At 38.3% G+C, this 17,935-nt stretch overlaps 1 protein-coding gene across 1 annotated transcript in view; it reads left to right on the forward strand.

Annotated features, from left to right (window-relative positions):
* The first annotated feature begins 235 nt into the window (after positions 1-235).
* Positions 236-17,935, forward strand: part of RNF11 (ring finger protein 11) — a 39,445-nt gene continuing 21,745 nt past the window's right edge. Inside the window, exon 1 of the mRNA XM_004774488.3 lies at positions 236-869. Coding sequence (XP_004774545.1) covers positions 747-869 — 123 coding nt within the window. The 5' untranslated portion in view covers positions 236-746. The remainder of the gene's footprint in view (positions 870-17,935) is intronic.

Raw genomic sequence — 17,935 nt, forward strand, 5'->3', positions numbered from 1 at the left:
CTGTCAGAACGGTGCACAGGTAAGAGCAGAGACAAGCGGGGAGGGAGAGAGAAGTGGAAGTGAGGAGGCACGGGAGACTGGAGAGGGATTTCTGAGACAGGTACCGTGCCAACTGTCAGAGAGAGAACCAGAAACTGACGCGGCCCCAGGAACAGCTGCCGGAGGCGGGGAGAGGGGCGCGGCCGCGTCGCCGGAGCCGCCCACGGCTCCCGGCGCCGGGGGCGGGACCAGAGCACGCACGGCGGCGTGACGCAGGACCGCAGCTGGCCTCGTTCTGGCCGCCGCCGCCGCTTTGAGGCGGAGTAGGATGAGGCCCGTGGCCGAGGCTCCGGCGTCGGCAGGGGCAGCAGCAGCTGAGGCAGCAGCTGAGGCAGCCGCGACGGCCGCGCCCCCCCCTCCTGACCTGGATTAGGCCCAGCAGCTCCGTGGCCGCCGCCGCCCCGCGGGGGGGCGGGGTGGGGAAGTGCTTCGTCTCCCCGCCCCCCCCCCCATTGCCGCCTCGCAAGAGGCAACCGCCGCGACCCCAGCGGAGCCCGCGGACCAGCCTTGAGCCCCCAAGTCCGGGGGCTGGCATGAGTGGCCCTTCGGGGGCACCGGGGGGCGGGGGAAACGCCGCCGCCTGAGCCCCGGCCTGCTGTCCGACCCCACCTCGCTGACCGAGGCTGACCGAGGCTGACCGCGGAGCGTGCGAACGACCCCGCCACTGCTTTCTTCTTCCCGCAGATCGCACATTTTAGCCCCGGAAGATGGGGAACTGCCTCAAATCCCCCACTTCGGATGACATCTCCCTGCTTCACGAGTCTCAGTCCGACCGGGCTAGTTTTGGCGAAGGGACGGAGCCGGATCAGGAGCCGCCGCCGCCATATCAGGTAGGGGAGGGTGTGTGTTGGGAGGAGGGGGTGAGAGGAGTAGTGGCAGCTCCCGGCCGAGGTTGAGGGGGCTTCGGGGCTGTCACTGCTCCTGGCCTCGGCAGGGCCTGGCCTGGGGGGCGTCGACCCCCTTACAGCAGGGACTGAGGGTGATTGTTCCCCATTCCTAGAACAGGGGAGATCCTTCACCTCCCCTCAGAACGATGTGGGGATGGTATTCTGTCTTTGAGTTCTGGGATTCTAGTATGTGAACATATCCTCTTGGCCAGTGACTGGTGGTTCGCTTGTGGAATTTGGGAATGACATTTTTCTGCCTTTAAGTCTAAATCGTGTAGTCTGAGCTGTGAGGTTTGGGGATGATTTCCTCATCGCGCCGCCAACTGGATTATGGGTTTTGGATAGGTGGTTGTCCCCCACCCCATATATATTGTCATGTATGATCATCCTCCCCTCCCTCTCCCTGTACCCCGTGTGTTTATGTTAATTGGATCTGGTAGGTGTTCATTTCTCCTACATGAGAAAAGATCTTCAAGTGGTGATTTTAGTCCCAGCGACATCAAGAGTTGTTTATATATATATATATATATATATATATATATATGTATGCATTAATTTTAATCCCTCCTCCTTTTGCTCCACCCCTATGACACACCTTTTAAACGCGCTGATTCAATAAAACTTGGGTATCTTGAACTTCAGAAACCTTTAAACCTGACTTAAATGCCTTCTGTTACTCGTGGTTCTCCCTTTGTATCAAAGACTTGCTCCTAAACAATTTCATTGCTTTTTGTACTGCAGTCATGGGTCCTGTACATTTTTACATAATTAATAAGAAGCTAAGACCTCTTGAACTCAAAACAGACATGAAGATGTTATAATCCATAATATATATAAAAACCTTTCCTTTACCTTTCAATTTTCAATGATACTGGTTAAAAACTTTTTTCCAGAGGGGCTTTGATAGTTACATGGCTTAATTATTTTCCTGAAGGGGGTTTAATTTTCTAACTGGGCAGTCTCCTTTGTTGTTTCATGTGGTGACATCATTATCTAGTGTTATTCTTTTCTCATTTCTTTGTAAACCAGTGTCTCATCGCAATAGAAAAACCTGATCACATATGTTGGTTTTCTGAATAAAACCCTCAGGGTCCTTTCAGACATACCAATAAAGTTCAGTCTTAATTGTGGCCTACAGAAGCCTCCATGATTTATCTTTCATAATCTGTATTCCAGGCCTACCAAATAAACGAGTGTTCTCATATTTCTTTGCCTTTGCTCCAGCTGCTCCCTCTGCTAGGATCCCTTCCCCCAAGGTCGGCCAGGTGAACATCTAATCCTCTTTAAGGACTCGGCTTTCCTATCACCTCTCTCCCAAATCTCTATATTCTTCTTCCTCCCTCTGTAAGTCCATCATTCAGTTGTTTGTGTACCACCCCCCCCACACACACACTTCCATAAGCCGCACATAGAACACTTGGGTGTAAGGTATGTTTCATCATTAAGGCATTTCCTTCTTCCTCCAGTGTAAGCTGCTTGCTGGGATGGACCTGTGTCACCTGTTATGCTGTTATGTCCCCAGTATCTGGCTCATAGTAAATACTTGGTAACTTTTAGGATAAATGAAGACTAGGACCTTGAGAACAAGGACTGTGTCCTTAATGCTTCGTGAAATTATTGGCACTAAAATGTTGAATGAATTAATGAATTTGAATTCAGTACCATGTGTTTTAAGTTTACACACCTGTTTCTTCCAAAAATTGTCACAGGGGAAGTCTTTTCATCTTTCTGAATCTTTGAAGCAAGCAAATTGTTTATATTTCACTCTTCATTTCCCTCAGATACTATAGGACAATATGCTTATTTCAGTTTCATGAGCAAATTTTTTTAGAGGTATGATTTTTATTTCAAAACCTCCTTCCATGCTTTCTAATCCCTTTCCAGGCAAATTGAATATTTTAACTGCCCTTTTTCTGTTACCCTTATGATAATACATGTAAGGATAACTAGAGTTTTTGGGAATTGTATTTGTTTTTTCTAGGAGGACTAGATGATAACGAGAATTTTTTTGGTATCATGAAGGAACATTTTTTTGAAACATATCTATTTGTGACAGTGGGAGTTTTTGTGGTTGCTCTTTCCTGAAGTGAATGACCTGGACACTGATAAGCAAATTTGGTATCAATTGAAAGAAAATTTTAAAAATGGTAGCATTAAAAGAAAAAGCTTCATCTCCTAATGACCCAGATACTGATAAGCACATTTGGTATCAATTGAAAGAAAATTTTAAAAATGGGAGCATTAAAAGAAAAAGCTTCATCTCCTCCCAAAGGAAATAAGATTTATCGAAATGATTAATTTAAATGATCTGAGAAACACCAGGGGAATAATCTCTATTTTCAGTGGACAGAAGTTAGCACTTTTTTATTCAAAAAAGTATATAATTAAAAGAGCTACAGGAATAATAGCTTATTTCTTTAAAGAATAGTCTCAACTGTGGTAGGATTTTTAAAAATTTCATAAAGGGAATAGCTGATTATAAAGGAACACAGTATTTTTCTGTAGTGGGTAGTTAAAAGATGGCCTTTGTTTTTATGTTGCATGATGTACATATATACCAAGAGCTCTATATAGTAAACTTCTAAGTTCTAGTTATTTCCAGTTAGCAGGATCTGACAGATTTGTTTTAACTTACTCTTAAAAAGTAAAACGCTGAGGGGTGCCTGGGTGGCTCAGTGGGTTAAAGCCTCTGCACTTGGCTCAGGTCATGATCCCAGGGTCTTGGGATCAAGCCCCACATCGGGGCTCTCTGCTCAGCAGGGAGCCTGCATCCTCCTCTCTCTCTGCCTGCTTCTCTGCCTACTTGTGATCTCGGTCTGTCAAATAAATAAATAAAATCTTTAAAAAAAAAAAAAAGTAAAACGCTGAGCCATTATGGTTAAAGTTTATAGGAAGTACCTGTTTCTTTCCTGTGTTTCGTCAGTATCCTCTTAACTGGTCTCAGGGTGTTCACCCTTACCTTCCTTATAGTCTGTTCTTAACGCAGCAGTCATTCTGGTAAAAGAGATCATGTCACTTAGCCTTCTGTGGATCCTCATTTCATGTGGATCCTCATTTCATTCACAGTAAAAGCCGAATTCCTTAGTGTCCCATAAACCCTACATAATCTTTATACCCCTACACATAACCTCTCTTGACCCATCTCTTACTACTCTTCCCCTGCTGGCAACCCTTTTAGTCTCTCTGGCCTACTTGTTCCTAGGATACTCCAGGACCTTTGCCCTGGTTGTTTTTATGCCTGGAGTAGTCTTCCCCAGGTATTACCATGGCTGACTCCCTTACTTCTTTCAAGTCTACTCAAATGACACCTTCATAAACCCTTTGTGAACACCCTATTTAAAATTACAACCTGCCCTAACACCCTGGAATTCTCTCTTACCCTGTTCTGTTTTTTCCCCCCATGGCATTTATCACTTTCTAACAGTCTTTTTACTTATTATGTTTATTGCTTATTATCTGTCTTCTCCCACCAGGGCTCAGCTCCTTGAGGAAAGGAGTTTTTTTTTAAATTGTTGAATAGTACCTTGCACACATTAGACACTCAGTTATTGGTTGAATGAATGGATTTCTTTTAAATGAATTAATATATTTGAGGCCAATGCAATTTAATGTTTTTAAAGAACTATGCATATTCCTAGTGTCTTCTTTCCTTTAGTAGGGATCATTTTTAAGGAATCAATCCTAGAAAACAAATTTCAGTAATATTAATATAGGAATTGGTTTAAAATAATTATAAAATAATTTAGGGTTTCTTTAAAACTCTGTATATATAGTCTATAACAAAATGTTTATTTTATGAGAAAGTATTTGAATCTTTGTCCTTAAAGAAATGGGAGGGAAGAGGTTACAGATTTTTTTGAAGGTAAAAACAAAGAAATTGGGCACATCCTCTACTCTGTCCTTCCTGAATGTTTGAAAAGAATACAAAGGAAATCTGCCCATCAAGGGTAGTCTTACAGGGAAGATAAACCATGAAAGGCCGGAGGATGAAGGTCCATAAGAGGAAAGGCCAGTTGGTTACCCAGTGCTGAAAGAAATGTGTGAACAGGTTGAAGGACCTGAGTAGGGTACTGACACTCTAAGTCCCACCCCTCCCATTTGTCATAGCCTATTTCAAGAATAGCACTTTTTTAAAAAGAACTTAATATTCATTGAACAGCAACAAAAGCCACTTTATAGTATTTCTGTGTACTGTATCTGTTTATATAAATACAAAGATTGGAATCTCAAGTTTTGTAGTAACTATGTAGTTTGAGATTTACTGATCTCTTTCTCTTGTCCTATACTTTGTGATTAATTCATTTGGGATTTTGAAATCAAAAGAAGATAAGTTAATACAGCAGTGAGTGCAGGGGTAGCTCTGGTTTTGGAGTGAGATGGATCTGAGTTCAAATCCTGGTTGTCACTTACATGAAAAATACGAAGAGTTTATCAGATTATGTTGTGTGTTGAGGAATTTCTTTCATGAATAACAAAACATTTTGGATATTTCAAATTGTGACTGAATAAAGGTTCAAAGTTTCCTATAGAACTCATTAAAAGTAACCTTCCTTTAAGTCTAGAATGTAATAAAATACTTATTTTTAACTATTTAAAGCTGTAATAATAATAATACCTTGGTTTTTTTTAATAACTATGAAAAATTCGAGTATATGAAGTTTTTTTTTATGTATTACGTTTTCTCTGCTTTTTTGGTGGAAATTACTTCAATCCTTATTTTGCATATCTTCATCTTATTAAATTATTTAACTTAAAATTCCCTTTGTGTGAAATTTTATCCCTCCCCTCTTTATGTTCTGTCTTATCATAAAGGTGCAGATCAGGTCCAGCCTCTTTAATAAAGCCTCCCCTGGCCATTTCTGTTATATTTTTGTTTGTAGTATTTATCTGGAATTCATATTGCATGACTCTTAGTGCTTTAACAGTGATAATTTTTCCAGTGATTATTTTGAAGAAATTACAATTTCTTCAAAAATGAGAATGATGTGGGGGCCCTTGGTGGCTCAGTCACCTGAGCATCCAGCTCTTGATTTCTGCTCAGGTCATGATCTCAGAATTGTGAGAGTGAGCCCCACTATAAGCTATGTGCTTGGTAGGGAGTCTGCTTGAGATTCCCTCCCTTTGCCCCTCCCCCCACTCTTGGATGTGCACTTTTTCATAAATAAATGAGTCTTTTTAAAAAACTAGAATAATGTCTTAAAAAGATATTTTAAAAATCTCTCAGTTGAATGTAGTGGCATCCTACACATTGTAGATCCTAGTGCCTAACTTAGAACTGTGCCTTCTCCCTCTTTTTTTTTTTTTTTTTTTGACAGAAATCACAAGTAGACTGAGAGGCAGGCAGAGAGGGAGAGAGAGAGGGAAGCAGGCTCCCCGCTTAGCAGAGAGCCCCATGCGGGACTCGATCCCAGGACCCTGAGATCATGACCCGAGCCGAAGGCAGCGGCTTAACCCACTGAGCCACCCAGGCGCCCTGTGCCTTCTCCCTCTTACAGTTAGTACCATGATTGAGGTCCTTATTACTTCTCATGGTAACTTAATTGATGTCTCCTCTCTTCCCCATTCATTTCATTCCTCATTTCTTGATAAATCTCTCCAGATCAGATCCCTTTCCTTTTAATCCTTAATGATTCTTCATGACTTATTACTGAAGGTCTCTATATTAGCAATCAGAATCATGATCTGGCTACTTACATACTTCTACAGCTTTTTGTAGTCTTGTATACAACTTACACGCTAGTCAAATATATTCTATATATGCCTTCTGCTCCAGCCTCCGCCTTTGTTCTTCGTTCACATTGCCCAGAATTCTTTTCCCATAATTGTTCCCAGTATAGGTTCAGAGTTTCAAGGTTCAGCTTCTATGCCATGACTCCCATTTCTGATTTCCCCCAATTTGAATAACATAGTAATCTGAACTCCTTTAGCACTTTGTTTACCATTCTTAGGACACTTTACCCTTCCTGTTTGATTTTATTTATAACAATGTCATATCTCCTCTGCTAGGCTCCAACTCTGATGATTCAGCTTTACATTGCTAGAATTATGCTTTTCACATAGCAGGCACTCAAATAGAATAAATGTGAAAATCAGTTAATTGCATTTTTCTGTAAGAGTGTGAAATTCTATGGTTCTTCTTGCTTCTATATAAATTGTCCCAGAATTGTGGGGGTTTTTGGTTCTTTTTTGTTCTATTACTTCTTATTTATAAAGTACATGAATTTTTTCATTTGCGTTTGATTTGTGTTCTATAGTTCAGCTTGCCTTGTTTTTGTTTTTTCTTATTTGTCACCATTGTTGCAGGGGTTTTATTTATACCTGAAACCCACTCTGGATGTCCTTTAATTAAGGCTGATTCTTTGCCATTAAGAATGTATGTACCATTAAGAGTAGGACAGTTTGTGTGTCATTGTTTAATTCTAGAGCTAATTATAGGGTAACTTAAGAAGATAGGAGTAATGCGTTACTTGGTGCATAAGATCTGAGAAATTGACTTCCTTAAAATATTTTTTAGCTAATACTTTCTAGAAATCTCCATATTTTATTGTAAAATTTTGATCTATTAAAATCTTAATATAATACTTCAGGTAGAATGAAATTCTTTTTTTTTCTTTAAGATCTTATTTTGGCTTCTAAATAGAAAAACTGTCACAAAATGACTAGTGTAGTTTCTCTCTGACATTTTTCTTCAGCCTGTGCCACTTTTTCTCTTTTGTCTTCTGTCTTTACTGTGTCTTAGCCAAGTTAAATTCTGTAAATGAGGAGGGGAATGAAAGATACTTGTAAATAAAAGTTACAGGTTAAACCTATTGTCATCTTACCTGGAGCCATTTTTTAATATAATTGTCTTCTATGTGTAACCTTCCTTCAAGCAAAGAGGATGATGTATTTCTGTCCTGTATTCAAATAGATTATTAAAAAATAGGCTGTAACAAGTAATTTATAGAAGTTGATTCCTTACCAGTAATAAATATTTATGATAATAGTATGCTCAGAATTCAGGATTTTTGTAATTGTGATATAAATGAAGTGGTGGAGATACTAAGGACTTAAAGTGGAAATGTGAATGAAAGATATAAGGAAAAACTGGCTAGTAGACAGCCAGAGACTGTGTTTTTGATGGCAAAAGAGATTGCTACATGTAATTGAAAGTAAAGTGATAAGGGAGAATTAAATATATTCAACTCTTGGATAGTCGGCCTGACCTTTTGATTTTGATATTCAGTTTGACTTTATGGTATGTTGCTTTTGAAGTCTTAAGAGTTCCTTATTTTAATGGATCAAGAATACTTTTTTTTTAAAGATTTTATTTATTTTTTTGACAGAGATCACAAGTAGGCAGAGAAGCAGGCAGAGAGAGGAGGAAGCAGGCTCCCTGCTGAGCAGAGAGCCTGATGCAGGGCTCCATCCCAGGACCCTGGGATCATGACCTGAGCCAAAGGCAGAGGCTTTAACCCACTGAGCCACCCAGCACCCCCCCCCATGCCTTTTTTTAAGATTTTATTTGACAGACAAGAGATCACAAGTAGGCAGAGAGCCAGGCAGAGAGAGAGAGGGAGAAGCAGGCTCCCCTCTGAGCAGAGAGCCTGATGCAGGCCTTGATCCTGGGACCCTGAGAACATGACCTGAGTCGACGGCAGAGGCTTAATCCACTGAGCCACCCAGGTGCCCAAGAATACTTTTGAGTTCAGTTCGATATGAATGCGCATATACCTATCCTATAATAATATAGCCAACCTGGAGTGTGCTCCCACAGGCCAGTTGAGTATCTTGTAACTTAATCCAGAGAGCATACAGTAAATTAACTAAGGTATATGAAAGTGTGGGAATGAAGAAAACAATTCTCCAGATATATTTGTTACTTAATTTATTGAAAATTTTCTGAATTCTTATGGAACTGAATGGCTTTAAGAAGAGTGAAACTTTTATAACTGACACAGTAAGTTAAAATGACATGTAATTTTTTATGACTTTATTATTTGTGGGGGGAAAAGCAGTTTATCATAAACTGAGTAAGTAAGGCTTTAGGATAGAAACCTGGATCCTCCATAACCATCTTCTTCTATCAATCAGCAAGTTTATATTAGGCACCCAGGGGAAAGGAAAACAAGCCCTTTACCCCTAAGGAGCTACCATTTTAGTTAAGGGGATGAGATTAATGTATATGCATGAACTGTTTATTAGTTTGGTATGAAACGGTATATAATTAAGTATTAAATTGCTGTAGACTTTTGAAGTTGGGATCAGTTTATGACAGGGCAATGAATCAGATTTACTTTTTAGCTTCTGAAGACTAAGTGAAGTCGTACATGAACATCAGTGTAAGAACGGAATAAAAGCAAAAGAGCCTGCCCTGATTAAACTATGAGTTGGGGGAGCTTAGAGCCAAAATAGTAATCAGTAAGTGAACATGAATTTTGAGTTTTATAATCTTGTACATTGAAGTGTAGTAATATATGTGTGTGTAAACAAACCTTACTGATTATGTACAATGAAGGGTATATCTTTAACACTATAACTAGAAGTAGCTTAACTATATAGCCCAGTGAACTTTTCTATATTATAATTACTATCAAGATATAGCCAATTTCCAACTCCCAAAGTCTTCCTCAAATGTCCTTCAACAGTCAGTACCCTGTCCCCAAAGATAATCACTGTTCTGACCTTATCACCATACTTGTTTTGCCTTGTTTTGAACTTAAATATTCCAACATTTTGTGAAATTCATTTATATTTATGTAGCAGTAGTTTGTTTTTCATTGCTGTACAGTATTCAATTGTATAGATACCCATTTAACTTTTTTTTTCTAATTTTTCTAATGCTGTCTACTATTGATGTATACTGGCTTCTTTTAGCTTTTGGTTGTATAAATCTGCTTTGACCATTCTTTTTATGTACATATCATACACACTACTTATTTTGGGTACATGGTTTTTTCCACAACATTTAATTACTGAAATTCTCAAAAATAAAGAGAAATTGACAGAATTTTTTGGACATCCATATTTCTGTGACTTAGATTCTATACATTTTGCTGTATTTGGTTTAACACCTTATCAGTCCATCTTATTTGTTGATGTATTTCAAAATAAATTGACAGTTTTCCAAAGTGGTTCCAGCAGCTTATACTCCTATCAGCTATGTAGTTCTATTTGCTCTGCATCCATACTAACACCTAGTATTTCTACATCTATACTAACACTTGGCATTGTAGTCTATTTTATGTTAGACATTTTGATAAATGTTTAGAAGTCTTTCATTGTGGTTTGTTTTTGCTTTTTTTAAGATTTTATTTATTTGAGAGAGGGAGGAAGGGTAATGGGAGAGGGAGAGGCAGGCTCCCTGCTGAGCAGGGAACGTGATGAGGAACCCAGTCTCAGGACCCTGGGATCACAGCCTGAGCCTAAGACAAGACACTTTGCCGACAGCCACCCAGGCACCCTCATTGTGATTTTAACTTGCATTTCCCTCATGGGAATGCATACCAATGTGCATACTAGTATATGGTCTTTTGTGACCGGCCTCTTTCACTTAGCATAATGTTTTCAGAATTCATCTGTGTTGTAACATGTATTAGAACTTCATTCCTTTTTATTGTGAAATAGTCCATTGTCTACCACATTTTGTTTAGCCATTGTTCAGTTAATGAACATTTGGGTTTCTGCTTTTTGGCTGTTAGAATGCTGCTATGAACATTTGCGTACAAGTTTTTATGTGGATGTGTTTTCATTTCTCTTTGGTATACACCTACTAGTGGAATTGCCATGTCATGTAATTCCATGTTTAACCTTTTGAGGAACTACCAAACTATTTCGAAATCTCACCATTTTACACTCCCACCCCCAGTGCATAGGAGTTGCAATTTCTGTACATTGGTTGCCAGATCTTATTATCTTTTTTATTATAGCCATCTTAGGGGCTACAAAGTGGTATCTCATTGTGGTTTTGATTGCATTTCCCTAAAGACTAACAGTGTTGAGCATCTTTTCAGGTGCTGGTTGGCCATTTGTGTATCTGCTCTGGAGAGCTATCTATTCAAATCCTTTACCTGTTTTTAATTGAGCTGTCTTTATTATTGAGTTGCAAGAGTTCTTTATCTATTCTAGTCCCGTGTAAGGTATGACTTGCAAAAGTTTTCTCCCCTTTTATGTTTTTTGTTTGTTTGTTTTTTTACTTTTTTGGTGGTGTTATTTGAAGCACAGAAGTTATCTTATGAAGTCCAATTTATTCTTCTGTTGTTTTGAGTTTTTGATGTTGTGTCTTAAAAAAAAAGTTTTGCCTGACCCACAGTCACAAAGATTTACTCTTGTGTTTTATTTCTGGTTCTCAGCATTTTGAGTTTTGAGTTAAATTTTTTTTAAAGATTTTATTTATTTATCTGACAGATCATAAGTAGGCAGAGAGGCAGGCAGAAAGAGAGGGGAAAGCAGGCTCCCTGCGGAGCAGAGAGCCGGATGTGATGTGGGGCTTGATCCCAGGACCCTGGAATCATGACCTGAGCCGTAGACAGAGGCTTAACCCACTGAGCCACCCAGGTGCCCCCATTTTGAGTGAATTTTTAAGTAAGGCCCAAATTTAATTCTTTTGCAAGTGACTATCCTATTGTTATAGCACCATTTGTTGAAAAGAACATTCTTTCCCCATTGTCTTGGCATTCCTGCCTGAAATCAATCATCCATTAATGCAAGGGTTTATTTTTGGACTCTTCAGTTATGTTCCATTGATTTTTATGTCTATCCTTAATGCTAGTACTACACTAATTCTGTAATAAGTTTTGAAATCAGAAGTGTGAATTTTCCAACTTTGTTCTTATTCAACATTGTTTTGACTATTCTTGGTCCCTTTTAATTCCATATGAATTTTAGAATCAGCTGTCATTTTCTGTCAATAAGCTAGTTGGCATTTTGATGTGACCACTTGAACCTTTTTTTTGTTGTTTTTTTTTTAAATGAACTGACATTGAAACATCATTATCTTCCAAAGTCCATAGTTTGTATTAGGGTTTGCTCTTCGTGTACACTCCGAGTTTGAATAAAGATTATAGATAGTATCATTCAGAATAGTTTCCCTGGCCTAAAAATCCTCTGTGCTTTACCTTTTCATTCCTCCCTCCTCCTAACCCCTGGAAACTACTGATCATTTTATTGTCATCATAAATTTGACTTTTCCAGAATGTCATGTAATTGGAATCCTACAGCATGGGGCCTTTACAGATTGTCACCTTTCATTTAGTAATATGCAGTTAAGGTTCCTCTGTGTCTACCCATGGTGTGATAGCTAATTTCTTTTTGGCACTGGATAGTATTCTGTGGTCTTGATATACCACCCACTAAAAGACATCTTGGTTGCTTTCAAATTTGGGCACTTATGAATAAAGCTGCCCTGAACATCCACTTGTAGGTTTTTGGGTGGACAGAAGTTTTCACCTCCTTGCAGTAAATACCATGGAACACAGTTGCTAGATCGGTTGTCGTACGAGTTTGTTTAGTTTTGGAGGAAACTGCCAAATTGTCTTAGAGTACCTGTGCCGCATTATATTCCCACCAGTGGTGAGTAAGATTTCTTGTTGCTCTACATTTGATACTGTCAGTGTTTCGGATTTTCCCATTCTAATAGGTGTATAAGGGTATGTTTTATTGGTTTTAATTTGCAATTCATAGTGCCTCTTGGTGTCCTCCTCCTCCACTTTAGGTGGGGCAGGATGGCAAGAGGGAGATGAGGTTGCATATTTCCCTTCTTCCATGTAATAGGCTAAAGCATTTGGATTTGAGTATTTCCATTTGTTCAGATAGGTTAGACTCTGGTAAAACCTCTGCAGGTTGGCTCTGGCAAAAGTTTCTCCTGAGTGCAGGCCTCCTTTTCCCTCCCCCTGTTAGAAGCATGAAGGGATTTTTCTCCTGATATGTACTTTGAGGACTGGTAGAGCTCTTGAAGTGGTGCTAGATAGAGGTGAAGATAGAGGTGGTGGTAGAGCTCTTGAAGATAGAGGTAGTGGCACTCAGTCTTAACTCAGTCTTTCCACATTGAGCCTCCAGCTGTCTGTCAGTTACAGTGCAGGTTTTCCTACCCCGGCACTGGTTCTGCTCATGGGTTTCTGCTCTGGTAAGTTTCAATTTTCTGTATCCACTTGTCTGTTTCTCCCAATTTTGGGGTCAGCAGTTTGCCCTGTGACCTCACTTCTGTGACAGATAAAGAAAGAGTGGTTTATTTTTCAATTTGTTCAAATTTGTTGTTGTTGTTGGAGTGATGTGGCAGTGGCGGTTTGTAAGCTCCTTACATGCCAGACCAGAACCTAGACTTTCTTAATTTTCATAATCTATGAAAGTGAATATTATTCCATCTTCTAAATAAGAAACAGCCCTAGCAGCAGAGCCAGGCACCTGTGAAATTTGAGTTTTAGAGAGTAGAGGTATTTGTACATCATGGCAAAGGAACAGTGGAAGAATGAAAATGTAATAATACCAGGTTTGGCTCAAAGGCAATCATAACAACATGGGAGTCCATTTCTAGTAAAGTTAACCTGTCTGGAGAATGGGATATTGGAATGAAGTGGCTTTAACAGTGATAGTTGAGGTAATGAGACTCCTTTATAATGAAGTGAGTCTTCTAAAGATATTTTGTAAATCCTATAAGGTAGGTTTCATATAGCACAACAGTGTTCTGCTAAATTGACAAAAATACCCCTGTGCTTAACATCTATTTTATCATTTGAGGATAAGCACCCCTGCCAACTCAGCAGTATTGAAGGTAGCAAAGTGTGTTTTGGTGTTTACATGTCTTTTCTATCAATTGATGATTTCCCCTTCCTGTCTAACCTTTCTCAACCAAATCAATGTAAGAAATGGCATATTCATCATCAATTGGCATTAAGGTACTAGCTCCTGTCTGAGATCCTGAGATCATGACCTGAGCCATCCAGGTGCCTCTATTGTGGTATTTTTTTAAATATGGAAGTAATAGAAGTAGATTTGGAGCAAAGTGGCCTCTGAAGCTATAGGAATGAAATAGTCTATTCAGGGTAATGGAAGAGCAGGTAGGTTCAGAAAAGAGGTCTCTCAAAAGTAAAATTGGAGATGGGGTAGTAAAATCACACACAAGAATGTAATGGATCCAATTGTAGGAAGTATAATTGCAGTTAGATTTGTGGACTTACTAGTTTAAACAGGGATTTATTTTGGATAAGTTGGGGGTAGAAAACCTTCTAAAATGAATACATTATACAGTTTTAGCATTTTCATCAACACTTTTTTGTTCTAGTATACTTACCAAAGGTAGTAACGGTGTCTTAATGAGACTAATTCTCAACTGGGTCCTTTTTCAAACTTCACAACTCTCCCTTTTCATTGTCGCTCCTTCCCCATAAATCACTGAAATACTGACTTCTGAGCAGATTTTCATCTCATTTTATTGATTCAAAATAATTAGATTAGTTTATTATACTCCGGAAATAATAGAGGAGTGTCTCCAGAGTCGAATTTTGTAGAACATTTGTTACTGGGTGAAGCTTATTCTAATTTTAATTCTTGCACCTGCTTATTATCATTTTTTCCCCTCATTTTCTTTTCCCACTGTCAGATTGTTCTTCATCTGCTGTTAATGCATCTGCGCTTGCTGTGCCTCTCATTCTGCTTATTGAAAAACCGGATAATCAAGCTTGTCATAATATTTCCTAGCAGCTGCCAATAGAAAGATCCCAAATGCAGTACCTATGACTAAAACAGCATTTTTATTTGTGAATAAAGCATTTGGGATTTGGATACGTGTTACCTTTTTTAAAATTTATTTTTAAGATTTCCTTGGCTCAAATTTGCTTAAATAAATCAGCGTTAACATGAATTTCACATGCATATGAGAGTAGAAAAACTGAAACAAGGAAGAAACCTTAAATATTGAGGTACTTATCAGTGTTTCATTTTTCACATATGCCCCTCCCTCTCTCTTCTTTACACCTGTCTTTCATTATCTAGAATTTTCTCTCACTAGATTGTATTTCTTAAAGTGTTTTTTATCCCTTAAAACATGCTTTAATTAGCTATGCCTTTTTATAAGGTCTAAATTCTTAAGCTCATTGTAATCTTCAAACTGATGAATACTTACCCTTAGGTTCCACAGAGCCCTATAAGGTCCTGGATGGAACTGCATTTTAAGATAACTGATTTCCTTGGTAATCTTATGTATTTATTCAAAAACACTATCTAAGAAGTGGTCTGTAACTTTCACCAGACTGTCGAAGTTTTCTATGCCACAAAGACAGTTAAGAATCCCTGAGAGGCAGTCTCTAGTTGCAAGTCATGAGCTCGTATCACTGCTGCCAGAAACCACAAAGCCTTTGGGGTTTGAGCCACAGAGTTCTGATATGTGTGTGGTATAGGAATTCAGTTAAATTTTGTTGTTGCAACACTGTTAGGTAAATTGTCAGACCTCATTTATGAAATGAGTCCATTTAAAAATAGCTGAAATTCTGAAATCTATTGAAAATCAACTTGAAGTATAATTTTTTAAGTCATGAATGAAAATTTTTAATATCACAAGGAAAATGGCAGCATCATAATTTCAAAACAATTGCCACGATTATGGGCTTTAAACATTTCTTGGCACCTCAATAAAAAGTACATTTTATATCGTGCTTCTGTTTATAAAAACAGGAACAAAGTTCATAAAACAGTGTTGACCCTTCAATATATTCTGTATACTTTATTTCATCTTCTAAAAAGTCCTTTGATCTCTAAAACTGATTTTATAACTCCCAGTAGATTTTGACTGTTTAGAAAACATTCCAAGATGTAAAGCCAAAAAGATAAGATTGTGAAATACATTAAAATATTTTGCATGTCTAGCATCTCAAACAGGATCTCTTAGGAATTCAAACATGGTCTGTTTGTAAAGCAGTATTTTAGAGAAGTGGGTACATGTTTGCACCCTGGATGTAGTCATTAAGCTCCTTGGTGCTTGATCCTTTATGTTTATTATCGTTGTTAAGGATTTTGTACTTTATCATAAAGCAGTGGAAAACTAGCCACTAAAGGATTTTAAATGGGGTTATGGGTCAGATGGTTATGTAAATTAGATTTGTATTTGAAAGATCTCTGAAAACAAATAGGAAGAGGATAGTAGACAAGACTAGTTAGGAAGCCCCTGTATTAGCTGATAATTATTGGGTAGGGTGTTGGCAATAGAGATGAAGAGTTATGAATGAATAGTGTTGATAGTTAAGAAAAAGCAATTTAGTAATGGATTATATGGAAAGAATGTAGCCAGAATATTAGGATATAGGAAGAGAAAGAACAGGATGTATTGGGAGAAGACTGGCTGTGAAGGGCTATAGGAATAGGGCAATAATGGAATGTGGAATTGAAGGAGATAAGTTTGTTTTAATGAGAAGGAATTGATCATATTTATAACCTGATGGGAAGGATCTAGTGAAAAAAGGTTGAATAGGGAAAGCAGCAAAAACCTACAGTGTAAGTTTTCAGAGAAGGTGGAAGCACATAGAATCCACATAAAAATAGACGAATTGGCCTACACAAAAGAAAACAATTGTGTTTTTATGTATAAATTTATAATTATAATTAAAATTATATTTTAATAATTAAATGATCCATTCATTTAGTCAAATTCTGTTAGAGTATAAATGAAACATCTTATTTATGTTTTGTAGCCGCTCAGTTCCATATCCCATAGGCGGCTAATGTTTTTTGTGGATCCAAGAGATTTATACACATACAAGCAGATACAGGAAGGGCTCCTTCCTGACCTCCCTTTACACAGAAAGCCTACTACATACACAATTCTGCACCTTGCTTTTTTCCATCCTTGTCAGTATATGAAAAGCTTTATTCTTCTATAGGGCTGAAGTAATTGTATGTAATGTATTTAACCAGTTCCCTATTTGGACATTTAGGTTGTTACTGTACTTTTGATAGTACTTCTGTTTTTAACAAGATGGAAAGACTAACTGAAGGTAGGTACACATGTGGGCAGGGGTGTAAGTTTGACTCTGGGACATCTAAGGAACCTCAGTGATTTGAGTGCAGAATGAGGTGGTCTATTTTGGGACCAGCAAATAGAAATGGAATATTTAGGGCTAAAGAGCTGATGTGTGGAGATTTATATTTGGTCAAATAAGCAGGAATTCATTTAGGGAAATATGATCCAGTTATGGAGGTGAGGAATCACTGAATTAGAGTTGGAGACAACAGCCAGGAAAATTCCTGAAAAGTACATGTTTTGTCAATTGAAATTCACTTTCAGAAGTTAGCTTTAATAGAGAATTAGGACTACTATTGGTAGCTTCAAATGGGAACTCTCCATTCACTGTTAAATGGATCTGGCCCATCTAGAGGGTAAGAACTGTTTTGGGTTCTTAAAACTAAAAGCCGTTACTGCCTAATTTGCTAAGCATTTCAGTTTTCTACTGTTTTTCATTTCTAGACTAGTAATTTTAATCTAGAATAGAAACATTGATTAAGCCTAAATTATTATTTGTTTGCAAAGTGACTGAAGACACCTTCAAAGTGGTTATGATTTTTTCAGCAACTTCAAGGTATCTCTGATGTCACTCATACTGGTGGATACCAAGTATAACATAAAAACATGAAATGGTACAAAGTCATAGGTATGGTGCTAGAGGAGGATTGAAGTAGGAGAGGGAACTTGGTTAGTTGTTTCAGAGGGCTTCTGGAGTGTTCAGTTCTCAAATCAAGACTTCCCTTACTTCATTATTTGAATTTTCCCTCATATTACTTCAAATGGTTTTTCTCTTTCTATGGCAACAATCTTAGGCCCATGTGTTTCTTAATCCTTGCAGTGTCTGCAATCCAAATATTTAAGAACATTTGATGTCCCCTACTTTTGGAAATTTGAATGGATACGACAAGGTCACACAGAGCTCTTTTGTAACACCAGACTGAACCAAATTTTTCTCACTTATGGTACACAGCATATGTATGTACCTATCTCCAGTTAGTCTTTCTTGTTAAAATAGAGGTGCTATCAAAAGTACAAGTCA

This window comes from Mustela putorius, unplaced genomic scaffold (genome assembly GCF_011764305.1).
Source record: "Mustela putorius furo isolate JIRA1106 unplaced genomic scaffold, ASM1176430v1.1 tig00003853_pilon_pilon_pilon, whole genome shotgun sequence".
Classification (NCBI taxonomy): Eukaryota; Metazoa; Chordata; class Mammalia; order Carnivora; family Mustelidae; genus Mustela; species Mustela putorius.